This window comes from Mchenga conophoros, linkage group LG13, assembly GCF_057382185.1.
Source record: "Mchenga conophoros isolate Kocher_MC1m ecotype Shallow Benthic linkage group LG13, M_conophoros_male_GT1.1, whole genome shotgun sequence".
In the NCBI taxonomy this organism is placed as follows: domain Eukaryota; kingdom Metazoa; phylum Chordata; class Actinopteri; order Cichliformes; family Cichlidae; genus Mchenga; species Mchenga conophoros.
In genome coordinates this window covers 24,732,933-24,750,895 of record NC_140538.1, presented here as the reverse complement: position 1 = coordinate 24,750,895, position 17,963 = coordinate 24,732,933, and the positions used below count along the sequence as shown (strand labels likewise).

General features: G+C 40.9%; 2 protein-coding genes across 8 annotated transcripts in view; both read right to left on the bottom strand.

The window, feature by feature from the left end:
• ate1 (arginyltransferase 1) overlaps positions 1-11,724 on the bottom strand; it is a 52,346-nt gene extending 40,622 nt beyond the window's left edge. For 3 of the 7 annotated variants that reach the window (XM_085297405.1, XM_085297409.1, XM_085297410.1), the window contains exons 1-6: positions 10,857-11,724; positions 6,384-6,447; positions 6,145-6,207; positions 5,854-5,963; positions 5,027-5,254; positions 463-677 (exon numbers count right to left, since the gene is read on the bottom strand). In XM_085297405.1, the coding sequence (XP_085153531.1) occupies positions 463-677; positions 5,027-5,254; positions 5,854-5,963; positions 6,145-6,207; positions 6,384-6,447; positions 10,857-10,956 (780 nt within the window). In that variant the 5' untranslated portion in view covers positions 10,957-11,724. The remainder of the gene's footprint in view (positions 1-462; positions 678-5,026; positions 5,255-5,853; positions 5,964-6,144; positions 6,208-6,383; positions 6,448-10,856) is intronic. The other 4 variants (XM_085297408.1, XM_085297407.1, XM_085297412.1 and 1 more) reach the window with 4 other exon arrangements.
• A 138-nt stretch (positions 11,725-11,862) lies between these two features.
• LOC146561366 (delta-1-pyrroline-5-carboxylate synthase-like) lies at positions 11,863-17,220 on the bottom strand. The gene is made up of 17 exons (XM_085297404.1): positions 17,061-17,220; positions 16,459-16,576; positions 16,177-16,328; positions 15,936-16,085; positions 15,715-15,819; positions 15,465-15,623; positions 15,234-15,324; positions 14,811-14,935; positions 14,566-14,710; positions 14,400-14,473; positions 14,170-14,269; positions 13,748-13,968; positions 13,516-13,653; positions 13,231-13,426; positions 13,022-13,143; positions 12,580-12,862; positions 11,863-12,493 (listed from the first exon to the last, which is right to left on the bottom strand). Exons 2-17 carry the CDS (start codon positions 16,553-16,555, stop codon positions 12,312-12,314), a joined length of 2,340 nt encoding a protein of 779 aa, XP_085153530.1. The 5' UTR covers positions 16,556-16,576; positions 17,061-17,220; the 3' UTR covers positions 11,863-12,311.
• Between the last annotated feature and the right edge of the window lie 743 nt (positions 17,221-17,963).

Sequence of the window (17,963 nt, the reverse complement as noted above, 5' to 3'; positions counted from 1 at the left end):
AGACCAGGAATGACGTTACTCTACCAACCTCAGATGGAGGCTTAGCCAGGGATCTCTCTTCTACATTGTTCTCCTGCCTGCCAAAACTTCATTTCCATGTCTTCTCATACTGGCTGAGCTGGGTGCTGTGGTTTTAATGTCATCAGCAGAGTAATGCAACCCATTTTGTGTGGTGTGCCTGTCATTTGGTTGAATTCGAAGTAGGAAGAGGTGGTTTTTCCACTCCGCTTTGGCTAGCTATCCTATCCGTACACATAAACACATGTGAAGTCACTGGAGCTGGGGAAGAGCTCTGTGAGACCAAATGTTCGAGCTAGCTAAGTCCAAACATTACAAAGCCTGAAAGCTAGACTAAGAACACTATTTCTTAATGACAGAATCATCAAAATAGGTTAATGATTATTTAAAGTTACAGAAAAAAAAAAGAGGAACAAAAGTTTGCTCCACAATATTTTTGTTCACCTCAAGGCAATGAGCAGAGTTTTCAGGCAATGATTCGCTGATGAATTCTTCCAATGTTTTTGATTGGTTGTTTTGACTAGGAGTGGGTTGGGTAGGAGAGACAGTGGAGGAAACGCCGTCGCCATTTTGCCTCATTTGTTCTTTCTGAAGACGCCGCTCTTTCCTCAACTCTTTGGCCTTCCTACACGGCGGGCGGCTAGGATCGGCTCCATTCCCTGCAAGACAGAAGGAGAAATGTCAAAGGTTTCCTGAATGTGCATTATCGCTTTCATTTTATGCAAAGACATGGTGAGAATATGCCACGGACGTAAAAGACCCAGTTTAAAAACTGAACTCGGGGAGAATGATCATTTTCAGCTTCAGACTGCTTTTTCGGTAAGAATAAACCAAAAGTAACAAAGGCTTTAACTTTGAGCCGCTGTAACTTTCAAAAAACATATGCAATAGCTGCCCGTCACTTTGACTCCAGTAGCACATAGAATATTGTTTCATGGCTGCCAAAGCAATGATTTAATGTAAAGACTACTGAGGTAAGGATGGTGATTACCTCAGTCCTCTTTGATTTTTCACTGAAGCAAGCATAGTTGTTTTGTTTTTTTTGGCGATAACAAAAAAAACCAACCTAATAATAAAAACAATCAGGTCTGCTGGTGTGGGAAAATAAATGAGTGGACCAGCTCATCGTACATCGCAAAGAGAAAACAACACACGCATTTTTTTCCTTCTATCAGCAAGACTGACAGAAACAGTTCCTGAAATTACTAAATCTCTGCCTGTCCCTTCTCCTCCTGCTGCCCCTCCTCCTCCTTCATCTCCTCCTCTACCACCACAACCTCCTGGGCTCTTGCCAAGCCCTTCAGCTCTCCGGGCATCCCATGTCAACAGTTTACACGCCCACATCCTGTTTGTAGCAATAAGGAAACGAGAGCCGTTTCCTGCTTGTCATATTGCCAGCTGCCACCATCAGCTCATTCACCAACTCCCCCTCCGGTGAGGTCACAAGGAAGAGAGAGTGAGCGAGAGATCCCGATGCCTGATCCTGACAGAGGAGAGAGAAACAGATCCTGGCCAAGAATCACTCACGGCATTCAGCTTTAGCTGTCTCAAGGTCCTGTGTCTATATGGCAGATTGCACCCTGTGAACAGTAAATACAGAACTGAAGCTATGCTATAAAACAATGCTAAAAACATGAAATGACATTTGCAGTGCATAAACTAAAACTAAAAAAAATATTTTTGTATTTTTTTTATTTATCGCTTACTGTGTTCTTCTTCTAAATGATTTGTTGTCGAGTCATCGGGGGCGATAGGAGCACATAAATGTAGTGACTAAGAAAATTAACAGCGTAATATTTAATCTCAAGATTGCCACATTAGCGTTTTATTGGAAATGAAAAGCGGTGCGAAAGGAAGTTTGCACTTGCAAGAAATCACCTCTGGTATAAACAGAGTTGTGGCTGTGATAGCGTGGTCACATAGTTTACCTCTTTCAGAATAAACAAACCAATGTCAAGGAAGAGTGGTCACGCAGACAACAGGAACTACAGCCTGGACCGAGTTCATCACACTGACTCAACCACAAACACAGCAACCCTTATCCATGATTACTCTGTCCATGCGCCTCTCTCTCCCAGTAATTACACTCTCAGCATCGACACACACTTTCTCTCTTAGCCTCACAAACACAAAAAAAAAAAAAAACCAGGTACTCCCAAGGACAGGATATGCAGCTGTGGTGAAGATAAAGTCTGACAGACCAGTTCCTGTGGAAGACAGATGCACTTTCTCCAGCAGTTAGCGCTTCATAAAATCTATGACATTCTCTATCCATGCTTCCCCGAGCACACATATGGCTTTCAGAAGATACACTCAGTGTAAGCTGTCTAGAAATGTGAAATACTGCTTTCCTATACGTAAACATGCAGCACACAAGTCAGTATTGATTTACAGTGGTTGGAGGATACTGTCGTCTCTGTTCTGCGTGTGCAGTGGCATTTATTGCAATGTATAACCCTTGAGAAACTACCAACTTAAACTCTCTGCTGTAATTAAAACTGGTTCCGCTTAAGTTTTTGGTAACTGGAAACTCCCCAAAGTTATAAAGTGCACTAGTCATAAAAGTAGAGGGAAGAGAGGTCCAGCTGTTTTCTGCTAACGGTGAAAAACATGATCGCACACGGCTTCAATAATGTTGAAATCTGGGCTCCGGGGAGGCCAATCCATGACTGATAGTGTTCCAGTGAGTGGTGTTTACAGCGTTAGTATCGTGCTTGACATCATTTTCCTGCTGGAAAATGAAGCTGTTCCAATCAGACGCTGGATCAAAATCTGGTGATACTTTTCTGTGTTCATAGCCCCAAACCATGACACAGCCTCCACAAATAGCTGTAGACACTCACTTTTCCATCTCATTCTTGACCTACTTCTGTACATACTGACGATGATTTGAACCAAAAATCCCAAATTTGGATTCATCACTCCACGTGACTTTTGTTCACCGATTTTCGGTCCAATTCTTGAGTAATTTGGCATACCTCAGCCTTTTCTCCAGGTTTCCTTTAAAAAATGGCTTCACAATACCCCCGCCTCCACGGAGACCATTTCTAATAAGGCTTTGGTGAACAGCAGTGAACAACTGAAGGCCCTAATGCATCTCTCAGGTCCTGTGTCAGGTGTTTGTTGGATTCCCCCCCCATTTCTTAAGGAAGTTCAGTGTGTACTGCTCTCCTGCTGTAGTTTTTTTTTTTTTTTTTTTTTTAGGCCTGCCACTTTCTCTTTCCCCCCCCTAGTTTTCTCAGGTTTTTGGTAAATGTGGTAAAATGCTCACCTTGTTGGTCTAAAAATCCTATTTTATTCTTGTCAAGCTATATTATCTTTGACATTTGTCATAGATTCACCAAAAAATGGGAACAAATTATGCGTTTTCATTACGAAGTTGTTGATCTTGTGTAAAAGCCAGACTGGTTCACCCCTTGAGTTAAGTGCCTTTCTCATAATCATTGCATGATTTACAAAAAATTTGAACAATAATATTTCTCCAACATCCTCTCTTGCCTTTTAATTAATGATGCTGGATGGCGTTCTCATCAGAGTTGGAAAGGAAAAAAAGCAGCTGAAGCCTGAAACATTAAAGGTTGTTAAAAACGCCACTTCCTCTGTCTAATGGGAGTTTATTATCTCTTCCCTATAAGTGTTATTAATTCATTATTGAGGGGATATCCTGTGCTGGAAAATAAGGAGGAGAACATAGACAGATAATTCCAAACCAGACACACACTCCTACGAAACAGTGAACAAACAGTGCCCTCATTCACCAACATGCTGCAGTGTGAAGCCTGGTTTACAAGGTGAACAGTGACACCTTCTGGCAAGATCTGATACTTCAGTTAGTGCAGAGCACAGCATGAGGCCACATTGGATACAGTAGAGACAGCATAAATTTAAGCAGAAAACCAAAGAAGCCATTAAGTATTAAGTACAAACAGCTAAGGATTCCTCGATTAGACACAGGTGGCTTATTATTAGCTTAGTTGTAGTTGACTACATTTAAACAAATTAATAAGTAATCATGTATTCAAATTGTCTTAGCTGCAATGTTTAAAAAAAACATCCAAATTAAGTTTAATTGCTGCAAAGAAATTCCAAAAAACACTAAAGGGAAACTACTTATATAGCAAGCCAGGATAAAAATTCACCACATAAATGCTACATTAATACTCTGTATGATCAGTGCATTTTTAAGGTCTGTTTCCATTGTTTTCTGGTGGCAGGATCTGCTTTCTGTGTCTGAAGTTCAGTGTTGACAGCTCAGCATCTACAGTGAAAAAAAACAACGCTTTGCTTACAGCTTTTTCTCCCCTGCTGTGCTGACAGCATTTTCAGTTAAAGAGCATTACTTCCCTCTTTGTCCCTGACAAAGTGTCAATCCATAGCGGTCACTGACAATCAAACTGTTTGGAATCCCAGACTGATCTAATCCCGTTCTTTGGTCCTTCCTGGAGTAGACTGTGGAGACTCGGAGCACTCGGTACAGATGAAGACACAAAAATGTTTCACGCATTTTTGTAACCTAACAACAACGCGGCTTTGTGAGAAGAGCTCCAAGACTGAAAGCACATAACCCAGAAACCGGCCTTTCCAGTTAGTGGGTTATTAAAACGAAGAATAAGGTCAACGTGAAATTATCCGCTTCGGTTTCACACTTACTGGGAAGCTTCATTGCACTGGTGGTAATAAATAATAACACCCCGTCAACTCGATTAATATCACCTTCAGCCCGTTTATGTGTGAGAAGGTGCACACACAACAAAGCCGAGAGCAGAGAGAGGTAAAAACCCCGCACTACTTATTGCTGAGGCTTCATAGTACAGCTGCTTGAGCCGTTCATATAAGGATTTATGTCATTGTTTTAAAACTTTAGTTAGTTTAATTTTTTTATGATCACTGCCGCTCCAGGTTTAGATTGATAGCTCATTCTATTCTATGTGATCTAACTAATTATAGTACTAACTTTTTTCTCCCCCCGAGCAACGGCAAGTACAGCACTAGTTTAGATGACTCCTACCTGGTTTGGGAGCTGCGGATGTTGTGGTCCCAGCCAGTACAGACACTGGATCATTTTGTGATGTTTGCGAGCCTGTAGGTGTGGCATCTGCTGCCTCCTTCTGAACTTCTGTGGTAGATGGAAACTCTGTAGCATCCTTCTGAATGCCTGTGAGAGCGGTGTACTTTAAATGTACTTTCCTCAGTTCCTGTGGTCCTGCCTCTTCACACACCGAGTCCATTGGCTCACCTATAATGCAGGAAATCAATATTGCTTACACCAGACAGCACACTGTAAATTACCCTTCTCTTCTGTTTTGAATTGAATTCGTTTTTGAATTAGCACCCAATGCTAACTGCACTTTAAACCAGGGTGCTCACTTACGCCTGATCATTGACATCAGAATATGACATTACTGATCTGCAGTCATGCACCAGGACTGCTCTCTGTGACATCCTGCAGTTAAAAAGCCTTGCTGTGAAGGGGTCTCTGATGAAATGTTATGTGCACAGTTTGTGAGCTTTGCAACTGATGGAGCTCTTATGAGCTGATAGAGAGGAACAGCCATACTCCTGTGTAAACCCATAAATCTCAATCTGCCTGCTGTTCATGGCATCATTTATATCAAAACCTGTGGTCCATGAATACATTACAGACTCAAGTCATTTTCACACATTTATTAAGTTTCAAACTCAAGTCAAGCCTGTGTAGTGCTTCACACTACAAACTACAACACATATGCAGTCGCAGAGCACTAACTGCTTAAAGAGTATTGCCATTTTTTCCACGAACTGTACACCAATAGAGACTATGAATGGATGTGTTTATACCTCATATATTATACATACCTGCACAATCTTCCTGCCCCTTTTGCAGCTCCCCTTTGGATATAAATCTGTTCATCTTCTTCAGGATTTTCTTGTGGGATTTGGAAGGCTGGAATTTCAGAGCGTGGCATCTTGAGAGAGGATACAAGGTAAAGGTTATTGGTTGTTAAAGCAAACATTTAATTAACGTATTTTTTCAACATAGATCAAACAACCCTTGTGTATTCTAGGTTTTTTGGTCTTATCAGATCTTAAGTTACTTAAAGCATGACTCATAAAAGGAAATTTTGGTAAGCAAGTTAATAAAATTACCTGATGGTATACTGTGGACAGCATGTCTTCTGCATTATGGGTTTGTAAACATACTTCCCACTTCTGAAAATGAAAACATGGACAAGATTTGTGGGAGAAAAAAAAAATAAAGGCAATAAATTATTATTTTTTATTTGAAGTAGTCACAACTCCCTTTTTAAAACTGAATTCAGGAGAAAAGGTTTCAAATGGAAGTAGGAAACCACTGGCTGAAACCAGGATACTAAGTAGCTACTCACCTTCTCCATCCTCGATCTATGAGGTCTTGGTAGTCTTGTACTGTCATGGTGTGGGACCACATCCCTACAATCAAAACAAAACAAATAATTAATCAAATTGTTTCCTTAAAATGTATAATTGATTTAAATACAATTTTATACATAATGGCAATCGTTGAAAATATGGCAACAAGCCTAAGCAGTGTTATGTATGAAAAGTCTCTTCACCTTAAGCCCAATCAGGCTTAAGGTTATAAAAGTGGTCACGCCTTTTCTTTTATTCACAAAAAGCGAATGGGACGAGGAAGAAACTGTTAATGAGATAATACTTCTGTGTTTAAATTGATGATAAAACTGAACCGGAAACAAGGAGAACGAGTCAGGCTCTTCACAAGTGAGTAAAACTAAAACAGCTGTGATACGAGGTATGTATACAAACAAGGCATAGTCTGTCAAGAAGTTGAGAGACTTGTGGTAGGTCCACATTTTTGTTCCAGTTTAAAATACTGTCTCCAAAGGGTCATTCCCACAGTACTTTAAGGCCCCAATGGAAATATACAAATTTATCATTTGTAGCCAGACCAGATCCCTCTTCCCAGAGCCGAGGTCTGAGCTCTTCCTTTCAACTTTCAACTTTCCTATCACTCTTGGAGCCTGCATAAACAAACCAAAACGTAAGCTTCTATTGCAAGAAAACAATCCATTTAAATCTAAAACAGCCGAGGTAATTAACTGTTAAAAAGTTCACACAACACACACCAACCTCTCAGTCGAGTATAATTTCCTATGTTTCAAAAAAATTATGCTTAGAGTCCAAGCAAACTCCACTAGTGAACCACAAAATGACAGATGAGTCTCCAACAGACACAGCGGCAAGACTGCAGGCTTTCTTTATGTCTGACACACATCACAACTTTTCACAGGACTCTCTGTAGTACTGTGAAAAACTAAGTGCACCTTTATTGTTTCCATAGGATCTAGAGCAGTGGTTCTTAACCTGGGTTTGATCGAACCCTAGGGGTTCGGTTAGTCAGTCTCAGGGGTTTGGGCAGAGCCTCCGCCGTGACATGCACGGCTCATTTTGTGCACCAGTAAAAAACATATCTACGTCTTGAATTTGAAAAAAATCATATTTTATTTTTCACTAAAGAGGGGTTCAGTGAATTCGCATATGAAACTGGTGGGGTTCAGTACCTCCAACAAGGTTAAGAACCACTGATCTAGGGTGAGAAGTAGCAGTCAGGTGCTGCTATACAAATCACTTGATTAAATGATCATCAGGAAGTGTGACCAAGGCTACCAAAGCAGAGATTTGGGCAGTTTGCTTGTCTGGAGTGTTCAGGTGTGTGTTAATTGTCTCAAAAGTGGAAGTCTCAACAAATTCATCCCAAAGTCGAAGAAAAGGCAAACAACCAAGAGATACATCTCAGAGTCTGCAGCCCTCAGTTAATGTGTTAAATGTTAAAGTTCAATACAGTACAGATAGAAAACCACTGAACATGTACAACTTCTCTGGAAAGATCACTAGGCAGCCTCGCTTCTGTCAGTCTGCCCCAGGGCAGCTGTGGCTACAACTGTAGCTTGTCTCCACCAGTGTGTGAATGTGAGAGTGCATGAATAGTGGTATTGTAAAGCGCTTTGGGTGCCTTGAAAAGCGCTATATAAATCCAATCCATCATTATTATTATTATTATTACTAGGAGGAAGTCTTTTTTCTCTCAAGAGAATGTTGCAGCACAGCTTATGTCTGAAAGTTGCATCTGGCCAAACCACAACACTTCTGGACCAGTGTCCTTTGGAATGATGAGGCCAAAGTGGAAATATCTACCATAATGCATAATATTAGCATAAACATATTAGCGTAAACAGCTCATACCAGCTGTCAAGCACAGTGATGGAGGGGATGTTTTGCAGTGGTGTTTGGTTTTTTGCAGCCACTGTACCTGGTTACTTTCCAGTCACTGAGCTGATTATAAACTCCTCTGTATACTCAAGTATTCAAGAGGCAAATGTGAAGCCATCTACATACCAGCTAAAAGTTGGTAGCAATTGAGTCATGCAAAGCGATAAGCAGCAGAATGGCTGACAAAGAAAGAAAAAAAAACATAAAGGCACTGCAGTGACCCAGTTACAGTCCAGACCTCCAAATTCAAACGGTGTGGTGGGACATTACAGGGGCCTGGGTATAAACTAATGACTGCAAACTTCAGTGAACTGAAGCAACGTTGCAAAGAATTCCTCCAAAACAACGTGAAAAGACTGAGACAAAATCATATCATTTTTCTTATGGAAAATGATTCCTTCAAGTTACTGCTGCTACAATATGATGATTCTACAAATGAATCATGACGTGACCTTAGTTTTTCACAGGTCTGTATGAAGTTCCTGTGAAAACTTTCTAGACTGTATGTCTATACAACCGAATCACCATCATAAATAAACGTGTAAACAGTATGTCAAAATCTGTTTTTTCTTATGTTGCATTATTCAAATCATTGTCCCCCCCCCCGTTACATAGATCTTCAGTTATCTTATCTGTCAGTGGTAAAATAAAGAGCACTGAAATTCACTCTGTTTAAAACCCCAGAGAAGTTATGCTTAAATACAAAAAGTTTAGGGCCTACACATTTAGTCTCTCGGATATTTCTGGCCTATGACTGTAAAATGATCACACCCTCTGAAATTGCAGAAATGTCCCATTCTCATATACATGTGCATTAAAACCAATAATGAGCATATAAAATGAACTTAAAAGGCTTTAAATTATGCTGATTAATTAACTCCTTTTATTTGAACATAATACATGTCATCAAAAAGCCCTGCTAATTTGTTAGGCAGGAATCATGAGTCTAAAATACAAAGAATAGATTCCATGTGCAGGCGGGATAAGAGTACAGTGGCTCACAGCACACCTGGAGTGTGTTTTCACCACTCACACCAGATCCCTTCTTCAGCCTTCACTCAGGCATGACAGACACAATAACACAGATGAGAGCAGATGTTGTGCTCTTGTTGTGAGGAGTTGCGTTTGATTTGTATCTGACAACACTGTTGATAATATCACTGCACCAATCACACCAAGGGAAAACATCATATGACGCACCTGTTCAGAAAAGTCTACAGTAAAGACGCACTGCTACTATATACTGTATATAGTAGCAGTGCGTCTTTACTGTAGACTTACATATATACTGTATGTATATAATATACATAATCCATGCATCTACAGCATAAGATGCTTTTTTGGAAATCGAATTTCCCAGAGGAACCCACCCGAGGGATTAATAAAGTTCTCTCTTATCTTATCTTTCCAGGAAAATAAAATGATGCCAGTGAGAATATAACATGAGATAACGCTTGACCTGCATCCACTTCCACCCTGTAGCACTGTTACATAGTTACAAGAATTACACAGGTAGTAAAGTCTCCCTTCTTCACTGCAAGCTGTCGTACCCATATGATGTAACAGGAACAGATTAACACTCTTATCTTAGATTAGACATCAGCTCTCGTCTGCAGGCGATGTGCCCAGTTGCTCATTGACTACACTGGGACCTCCCTAATTATAGTCAACCTGTCTCAGCCCTGCTCAGATCAAATCAATGACACCAGTGTGTCCTCTTACCTTCTCACAGTTTTCATTTTTATGTGAAAGTGAGATCTTTTAAAAAGTAAGAGTAAAATGAATCGCTGCATCATCGAGGTTCATTTTTACTAAATATTCCAAAATATAGCCACGTGTCAGCATTTATAATTAGGCTGTTCAACTAGTACACTGTTATCCCTCTGTCACTCACAGCTAGAGAACAGAGTTCGCAAGAAAAAGTAATGCCAAGTACAATCTACATTACCTGTTACACCAAAACAAAGTGTGAGAAAGTACTATAACACATGCGTCGCTCGTTGTCACCTATTGGATATTATACGACTTTTAAACCACGTAAAATATAAAATATCCTGGATTTCCTAAACTCGGCGTCACATCACAAATAAAAAAAGAGAAAGCTGCACTTTCTAAGAGCAGCAGCCTTGCTTCTCCGTCCTGCTGTTTAAGAGACTACCTATTAGCTTGGTGCTACTGCAAATCTACTGCTAACATGCTACAATTGCATTGTTACACCCCAAGTTAAACATTGTTGTCCTACAGAAAAAACATTCAACAATAACCTTAACTGATTTATTCTACAAGCCTTCTTCCGTTTCCCAGAAAGCAAAAGCTAGGCTAGAAGCTAACGGCTAAAACCTGAGCTAGGTCAATAACCTTAAACCTATCTAAATGATGTCAGGCTAACGCTAAATAATAGTTACACTCGCAGTGTGCGTACAGTCTATGTAACATACTCAAATACACTGACATTAGGGATAGATGCAGTGCAAAAAAACAGCTAGCCGGCTATTATGCCAGAAAGTAGACGGAGCTAGGTCATTAGCACAAGCCAGTTCAGAGAACCCCGGCTATCCTCCACACAGACACACACTTCATCCCCAGCTTACCACGAGAGAAGTTTCCCGTTTGGCTTTTACAGTAACCACAGCGGTAGCCATCTTCTCCCCCGAAATATTCTACTATAGTGTAAGACTTATTTCCTGCCATCTTTAAGATCTAGCACAGCTGACAGCTGAGACAGGTGACCGGGCAAGCCTTGCTCGACATGTAACCCCGCCCACAGCAAATACGTCATCAGTTGTGCGTAAAACAAAGGGAGTTCTGATAAAAGTGTTTAAGTGTTACAAGTAACACTCAAATAATGAAACAGCTTTTGTTTTTTGGATCAAAATAAACATAATGCATTGCAGCGCATTCTGTAGAAATGACTTTATAACTTCATATTTAAGAAGACAGAGGCAGGGGAGAGGATGAAGGCATGTTCAGAGGCCTGAACATGTTCTGAATGTACGGTTTGGAGACAGTGGCACTGGCATAAAGACAAGGGGTGAAGCTGGAGGTGGCAGATGAAAATGCTCACTTTCACTGACAAAGATAGACAGATTTACAATCCTGTCTATCAGTGACAGTTCAGGCTGAGAACTTTAGAGATAAAGTTTGGAGAAGAAGGTTAAGATGGTTTGAACATGTGCAGAGGAGGTGTAGTGGACATACTGGACAAAAGATGCTGAAGATGCAGCAGCTAGGTAACAGATAATGGGGAAGCCCACAGACTAGGTTCATGGATGTAGTGAAGCAAGACATGCAGAGAGTTGGTGTGACAGAAAAGGATGCACGGGACAGGATGAGAGGGAGGCAGATGATCAGTTGTGGTGAGTCCTAACATTAGTAATCAAAAGAAGATTATTTAAAAACTCAGTTCTATCAATTAAATAGAGTAATAACCGAAATCAGGCTATATACCAACAGCTGCTTCCCCACTCTTAAATTAAACATAGTATGGATTAAGTAAACTAAAACAAAAAATTACAAAAATAAAGACCTTCGTTGGGGGGGAAATGGGCAGATTTCTCACCAAAAGCTTTGTGACACATAAAATTCCACAAGTTATAATTAAAGAACTGTACACCATATTTATTAAATTATCTGTGCAAAGAGGAAAGACAGCAAAGTAAATCCAAAACAAGATCCTGCATAAACAAGACCAAGGGAGAGTTTGCATGTAGAAAAATAACTTAGAAAATCACCGCTGGAACAATGATTTAGTTTTATGCAATTACAAAAATGGCGTTGGAGTGAAAAGCGCTTTGTCCAGTCCTAAGTTCTGTTTTACTTTTACAGTTTTCTCTCATTTAGCCACCAGTCAATTTTCTTGGGTTTCACATGGATTCATAGGTTCACAAAACCAGGATATTGGTTGTCTGATAAAAGTTGCCTCCATTCTTCCAACCACACAACAAAATAGACCTAAACAGGATTGTGAAAGCAGCTTGTGAGTTGAAATGCTACAGGCAGACACAAACCTCTAAATAAACACGTGACTTTATGTTGTTCAGTGGTTTCTAATTGAAACTCCCCTGCGGCACAGGGATGTTTTCGTGAAGGTATTTCATGCTGCCTTGCTCAGAGAAGTCAGCCACTGTGTGTCCCTCCCCTCGAAGGACCCACTTGGTGGTCAAAAGTCCCTCCAAACCTACAGGTCCTCTGGCATGTATCCGTGCTGTACTGATACCAACCTCAGCTCCTGCAAAATAAACAAAGTAAAATTAAATACCTTGTTTTATTTTCAACATAGTGGTAGTTTAGGTTCACTTGAAGGTAAATACACACCAAGGCCAAAGCGGTAGCCATCAGCAAAGCGAGAGCTGGCGTTCCAGAATACACAGGCGCTGTCCACCTGTTGCAGAAACTGTTCGGCTGTTTCTTCATTCTCAGTAACAATGACATCAGTGTGGGAGCTGCCGTATTTGTGGATGTGGTCCACAGCTTCCTGCATGCTGTCAACCACCTCAATGCAGCATTCCAGGTCCCCATACTCTGTCCTCAGAGACTTGACCTCAGATGGGCTAAAAGTTAAATAGGATGCGAAGCGAGGACCAGCATGAATCTTTACCTGTAAGAAAGCAATAACCAATAGTTTGTTAAAGAATAAAAAACAAACAAATGTAATTTACTGTATTTATGGACGTTGGTAAAGTGTTAAATTCTCTTGCTGTTTTTCCTATTTCTGAATCTCATTCAAAGCATACACCCAAATAATCCTGTTTCTTACTTGCTCTGTTCTCAGCAAGTCAATGATCTGGTCAAACACAGGAGTACGCAGCAAATCTCTGTGAATAAGAAGAGTCTCCATGGCATTGCAGGCAGCAGGGTAGTCACATTTAGAGTCTTTGACTGGAAAGAAACACAGTTTGTACAATCATTCAAAACCAGTCAGTTTGCATTAGTGACAAATGCAATTAAATGCAATTAAAAACCTACCAACATCAAGAGCTTTGTCAATGCTGGCATCACTGTCGACGTAGACGTGACAGATGCCCTCACTGTGGCCCAAAACAGGAATGCCCTTGGCTGCCCTCTGGATTTCCCGGACCAGCTGAGATGAGCCCCTTGGAATGATTAGGTCAATCATCTTGTCCAGTCTGCACAGATCCTCAACTTCCTCACGTGTGCTCACCTACAGCACAAATTCTTTTAGTGTATCGCAACAAATAAAATACTACCAGGAAACTAAAATTATATTTCTATAATGATTTTTAGTCTTACCAGTTGAATGGCATCTGCTACACCATGAATGGAAAGGGCCTCTTGAGTGAGTTGATGTAGAATTTTGTTGGTGTTGGAAGCTTCTTTGCCACCTTTCAGGAGCAAAGCATTTCCGCTTGCAATTGCTAGTGCTGACACCTGAAGTATAGCATTTAAAATGTCACTCTTCTTGAACACATATAAAACCAAAGACTTTAAAAAAGTATTCCAGACTGCGTAGACATGGTCTGACCTGTGGCAGACAATCAGGGCGAGACTCAAAGATGACCAGCAGGACACCGATGGGGACCGTGATCTGCTCTAGTTCTAGGTTGTTGGCCACTCTAGTCCTCCTCAGCACCCGGCCGACGCTGTCCCTGGAGGAAACGGCGAGCTGACGCAGGCCAATGGCAAGACTGTTCAGCTTGGCTGTTGACAGACTCAGGCGATTGATCAGAGGCTGGGACAGACGACCTGTAAGAGTAAAGTATGAATAAAAATGCTGGCGCATCAATCAATAAAGAGAAACGTGTTGCCAAGCAGGAGTAAATGCTCTGCTACGCGATGCCACACCCAATGACTCCTACCAAAACAGACTACAATGGTATCTGAGTCACAGATCTACATTCAGGTATGGATTACGCTAATCCATGTGCCAGCTCTCTGCCTCTGTACCTAATGTTGTTGCTAGCTCCATGTCTTTCCTGTTTGCATTAAGAATTTCTTCTTTCTTTTCTGTAAGGAGCTCAGCAAGACAGCAGATGATCTCCCCTCTCTGAAAAAACAAACACATAGATGTGGTCAACACAATTCAAAATTAATTGACACTGCTGTCACTACGACGTAGAACTTATTTAATTTTGTGACCCTGTGCAACTAATTAGGATAATTTTTTCCCCCTTTACCTGTTCAGGGAGCAGGGAGGCCAGGGTTCTGCCTGCATGTCGTGCCATCTCTGTCTGCTGCTCCACAGTTGGGCCTGGTGGTGTCAATAACACCAACATCAAGCATAAATCCTCAAACCACAACAAAAAGATTCAAATGCTCTGTCTGAGTGGTTTTACCCAGTACCTGCAGGTTTCACTTCAGAGAAAAAGGTGCCAACTTTCTTCCCTTCCACAATGTCTGTGATGACGTGACCGGTGACTTTTGGATCTGTGCCATTGGCAATGATTACTGAGGTGCCACCCTGCAGTGCCCAGAGGGCTGCTTTCACCTGAGCCACACAACATGATTTAGTGTAATGCAACATTTTCATTACTGAAAGAACTCTGCCTCTTCATATAGTGAGATGAACTATTATCTGTCACACTGACCTTTGCTTCCATGCCGCCGATACCAACTCTGGATTTAGTCCCATATGTGATAGATTGTTGGTCTCCGGGATAGAATATATCAATGAGCTTGGCATCATCTGTTCCTGGCGGACTGTCGTATAAGCCTGAGGAAAAAATAAGAAAAATAAAATCACACATACATAGATATCTTCTGATTTAACAAAAACGCGAAAAAAAAAAAAAAAGTCTTCTATTAATGTATGACTACCTGGCAATCATTAATGAATAAAAGCAAAGCATCAATAACATATATGGCAGTTGCTGTAATACTATGCATAATAATGGTTCACATTTATTATACATACAAACATAAACATAATCTACACAAATAACATACTGGCCATTACTGTGATTCTTAAATGCAAATTAAAGAAAATATTATTTAAATAGTCATATCTGTACCTTGGACATCAGACAGGGCAATAAGTAGGTCTACTTTCATTTCAACAGCCAGCCGTGCAGCCAAGCTGTCGTTATCTTTGATGCTTATTACCTGAAACACAAACCGATTTTTCATTAAGCAAAAAACACCGCGCAGGTCAGTAACAAGTTCAGTTGCTACTACATTTTAAAAGCTTCCCTCTCTCACTCAGGTGCAAAGGAAACATTGCATGCAAAAACAGGTGTACCCACATTTACACCCTGTAGGTCACTGTTGGGAACAGGGGGTGGAACAACAGCATCGTTCGTGTTAATTATCGGGACGATATTCATACGCAGCAGTTCATGTAGCGTGCTGTTCAGGTTCCGGCGCTTCTGTTCATCGTGAAAGTCCAGATTGGTGACCAGAATCTAAGGAGGTGGAAAGAAATGTGAAGAAGTATGTGACATTTTAGTCAGATGCTGTAGGTATTTTATTCTATGCCAAACGTAGAGCACATACTTGTGCAGTGCAGATGCTGTATTGGGTGAACATAGCTTCGTACAGCGCCATCAGACCGCTCTGCCCAGCAGCTGCACAGGCTCTTGCTTCCAAAACTGGGACTGTCTGAAAGACAGTGAGATTTAAACAAAGTTAACAAGATTTAGAAAGAAAGAAATCAGCACACTGTTATACAGTCTACAGTTACAAAATAGAGGGTCCAAGTTCCTTCTGTTATTCACCATGTCTTTCAGTTGGTTCTGCCCAGAATGCAGAGCTTGTCTGACACTCTGAGACAGCAGTATCTCATGTCTCAGTCGCTGCTTCCCAAATGCCACAGCACCACTCGTAACAATCATCATCTCCCTGCCTTGATTCTGTAGCATGGCCACCTGATGGAACACAGAAACAATAACATTTAAGATCTCTTTTCTTTGGAGCAGTCATTCCTCTATAAAAGACACTTTGTATCAACATTATTACCTGCTCTACTATTGAAGCCAGTCGTCCCAGTGCCAGACCACATTCATCTCCACGCGTCACCACAGCGCTCCCAAGCTTCACTACAATGCGTTTGGCTTGCTTCAGCTCACTGCGGTGTGCAAAGGACTTCCCATGGGGTCGAGGGAGAACGACTGCGGGGAATAAAGAAAACAGTCACATTTTAACAGGCATAGGCAGCCGAGGAAGAACCAACACATATCGAAGTGATCCTGAGATTTGTGTACAAGCCTAGTATGATGAAGCACTTGGCTGATCACTTACATTTAGCCTGGGAAAAGGCTCTGATGTAGACTGGGCACACATTTGATTGCCGTGTTCTGAATGGCAGAGGAGAGCAGGAAGCCAACCTGGCAAACATGGCACTGAAAATTCAGGACCACTGTGATGAGCACAGAAAGCAATGCATGGTTAGTTTAACAATGGAATAGCATCAAATTAAATAAGCAGCTTCTGGGTAAAACAAACAGGCTTGACGCCAACGTTTTAAATAGATATATGGAGTTTTGCTGTCGCTTGAAAGCTCTGCATCATGTGTCTTCTTCTTATCAGTGTTATGCGATATTTGGACTTGACACACTGACCCATTAAAGATTGTTTTGCACCAAGTTAGCTTAGAAAAATACCAGCAATAATAGGCAGGGCAATAGACTGGGCGCTTTTCACTTGTTTAACCTGTAATACATATGAACGAACTGCAGTTTGCATGGTAGTTTATCAGACTATAGCAGCTACGTGTCGAGTACTTCTGTCAAAACATACCTAGGTTAGCTAACGTTAGCTAGCTTTAGCTGTTGTGAGCTGCCTAACTTGCCTCGGTTTTCGACAGAACAGGCGGAAGAGATTTTTTATAAAAGACTCCTTACCCAGCGAGATGGAGACCTGGAAAGCCAACCACAGCTACACTTGTAAGTGAACGGCGAAATGAAGACACGTATTCAGTGAGAATCGCAGCGCTTCACTGCCACATCCACAGCCCACGTTGTGCGGGAAGTGCCGTAATGCTATTCACGAACGACGTGCACATAAAATATCGTGGGGGGGACGACGACGACGACATAAGACGTTGGCTTACGCAAGAAAGTTTTAACGTACGCATGAATTTTATTTTATTTTTTTGTGAGTGAGCACGGGTTGCACAAGTACAGAGACGTCGAGTGACAGTACTACACACTTAACGCTGAAACGAAGATTGGGTTGTGCAAATAGTGCAGAACAGTTTTATCAGCATGCACCGGTCACATCACAGAGAATGCAGACTTTTGCAATATGTATTATGCTATTATTGTTATTTATAATTACAAGTAATAGGCATATTTTAAAAAGTAATGTCGTTTCTTCTAGGGGCAATATAACATCGCAATAACATATTTTTTTAAAGGGAAATATTTTGTAATGTAATTCTGACAACAACAAGCGTGACTGTAAACAACTAATATCGCTTTTTTCAAGTTTTCGAAATTATATCTTTACAAAATAAAACAAGCTTCGCTTAAGTACTCACGTGACTTCCTGGCTCTTTTTACACCCGGAAGAGCAAGCGTCCTATGAGATCTCAAGTTGAGATTACTTTATCACACACCTGTGCTCAAACGAAAGAAATTTCACACTAAATTGATTCCATTTTCCTGTCATTTTTTTTATTAAATGACCCTGCATTTTGGACTGTTGACTTGTATTTTAATCAATTTCTTTGAAACTGTGCCATTAATTTGTGTGTCAACCATTTGAACCTGCTAGTGAAGCAAAAAACCAAAACAAACAGTCTT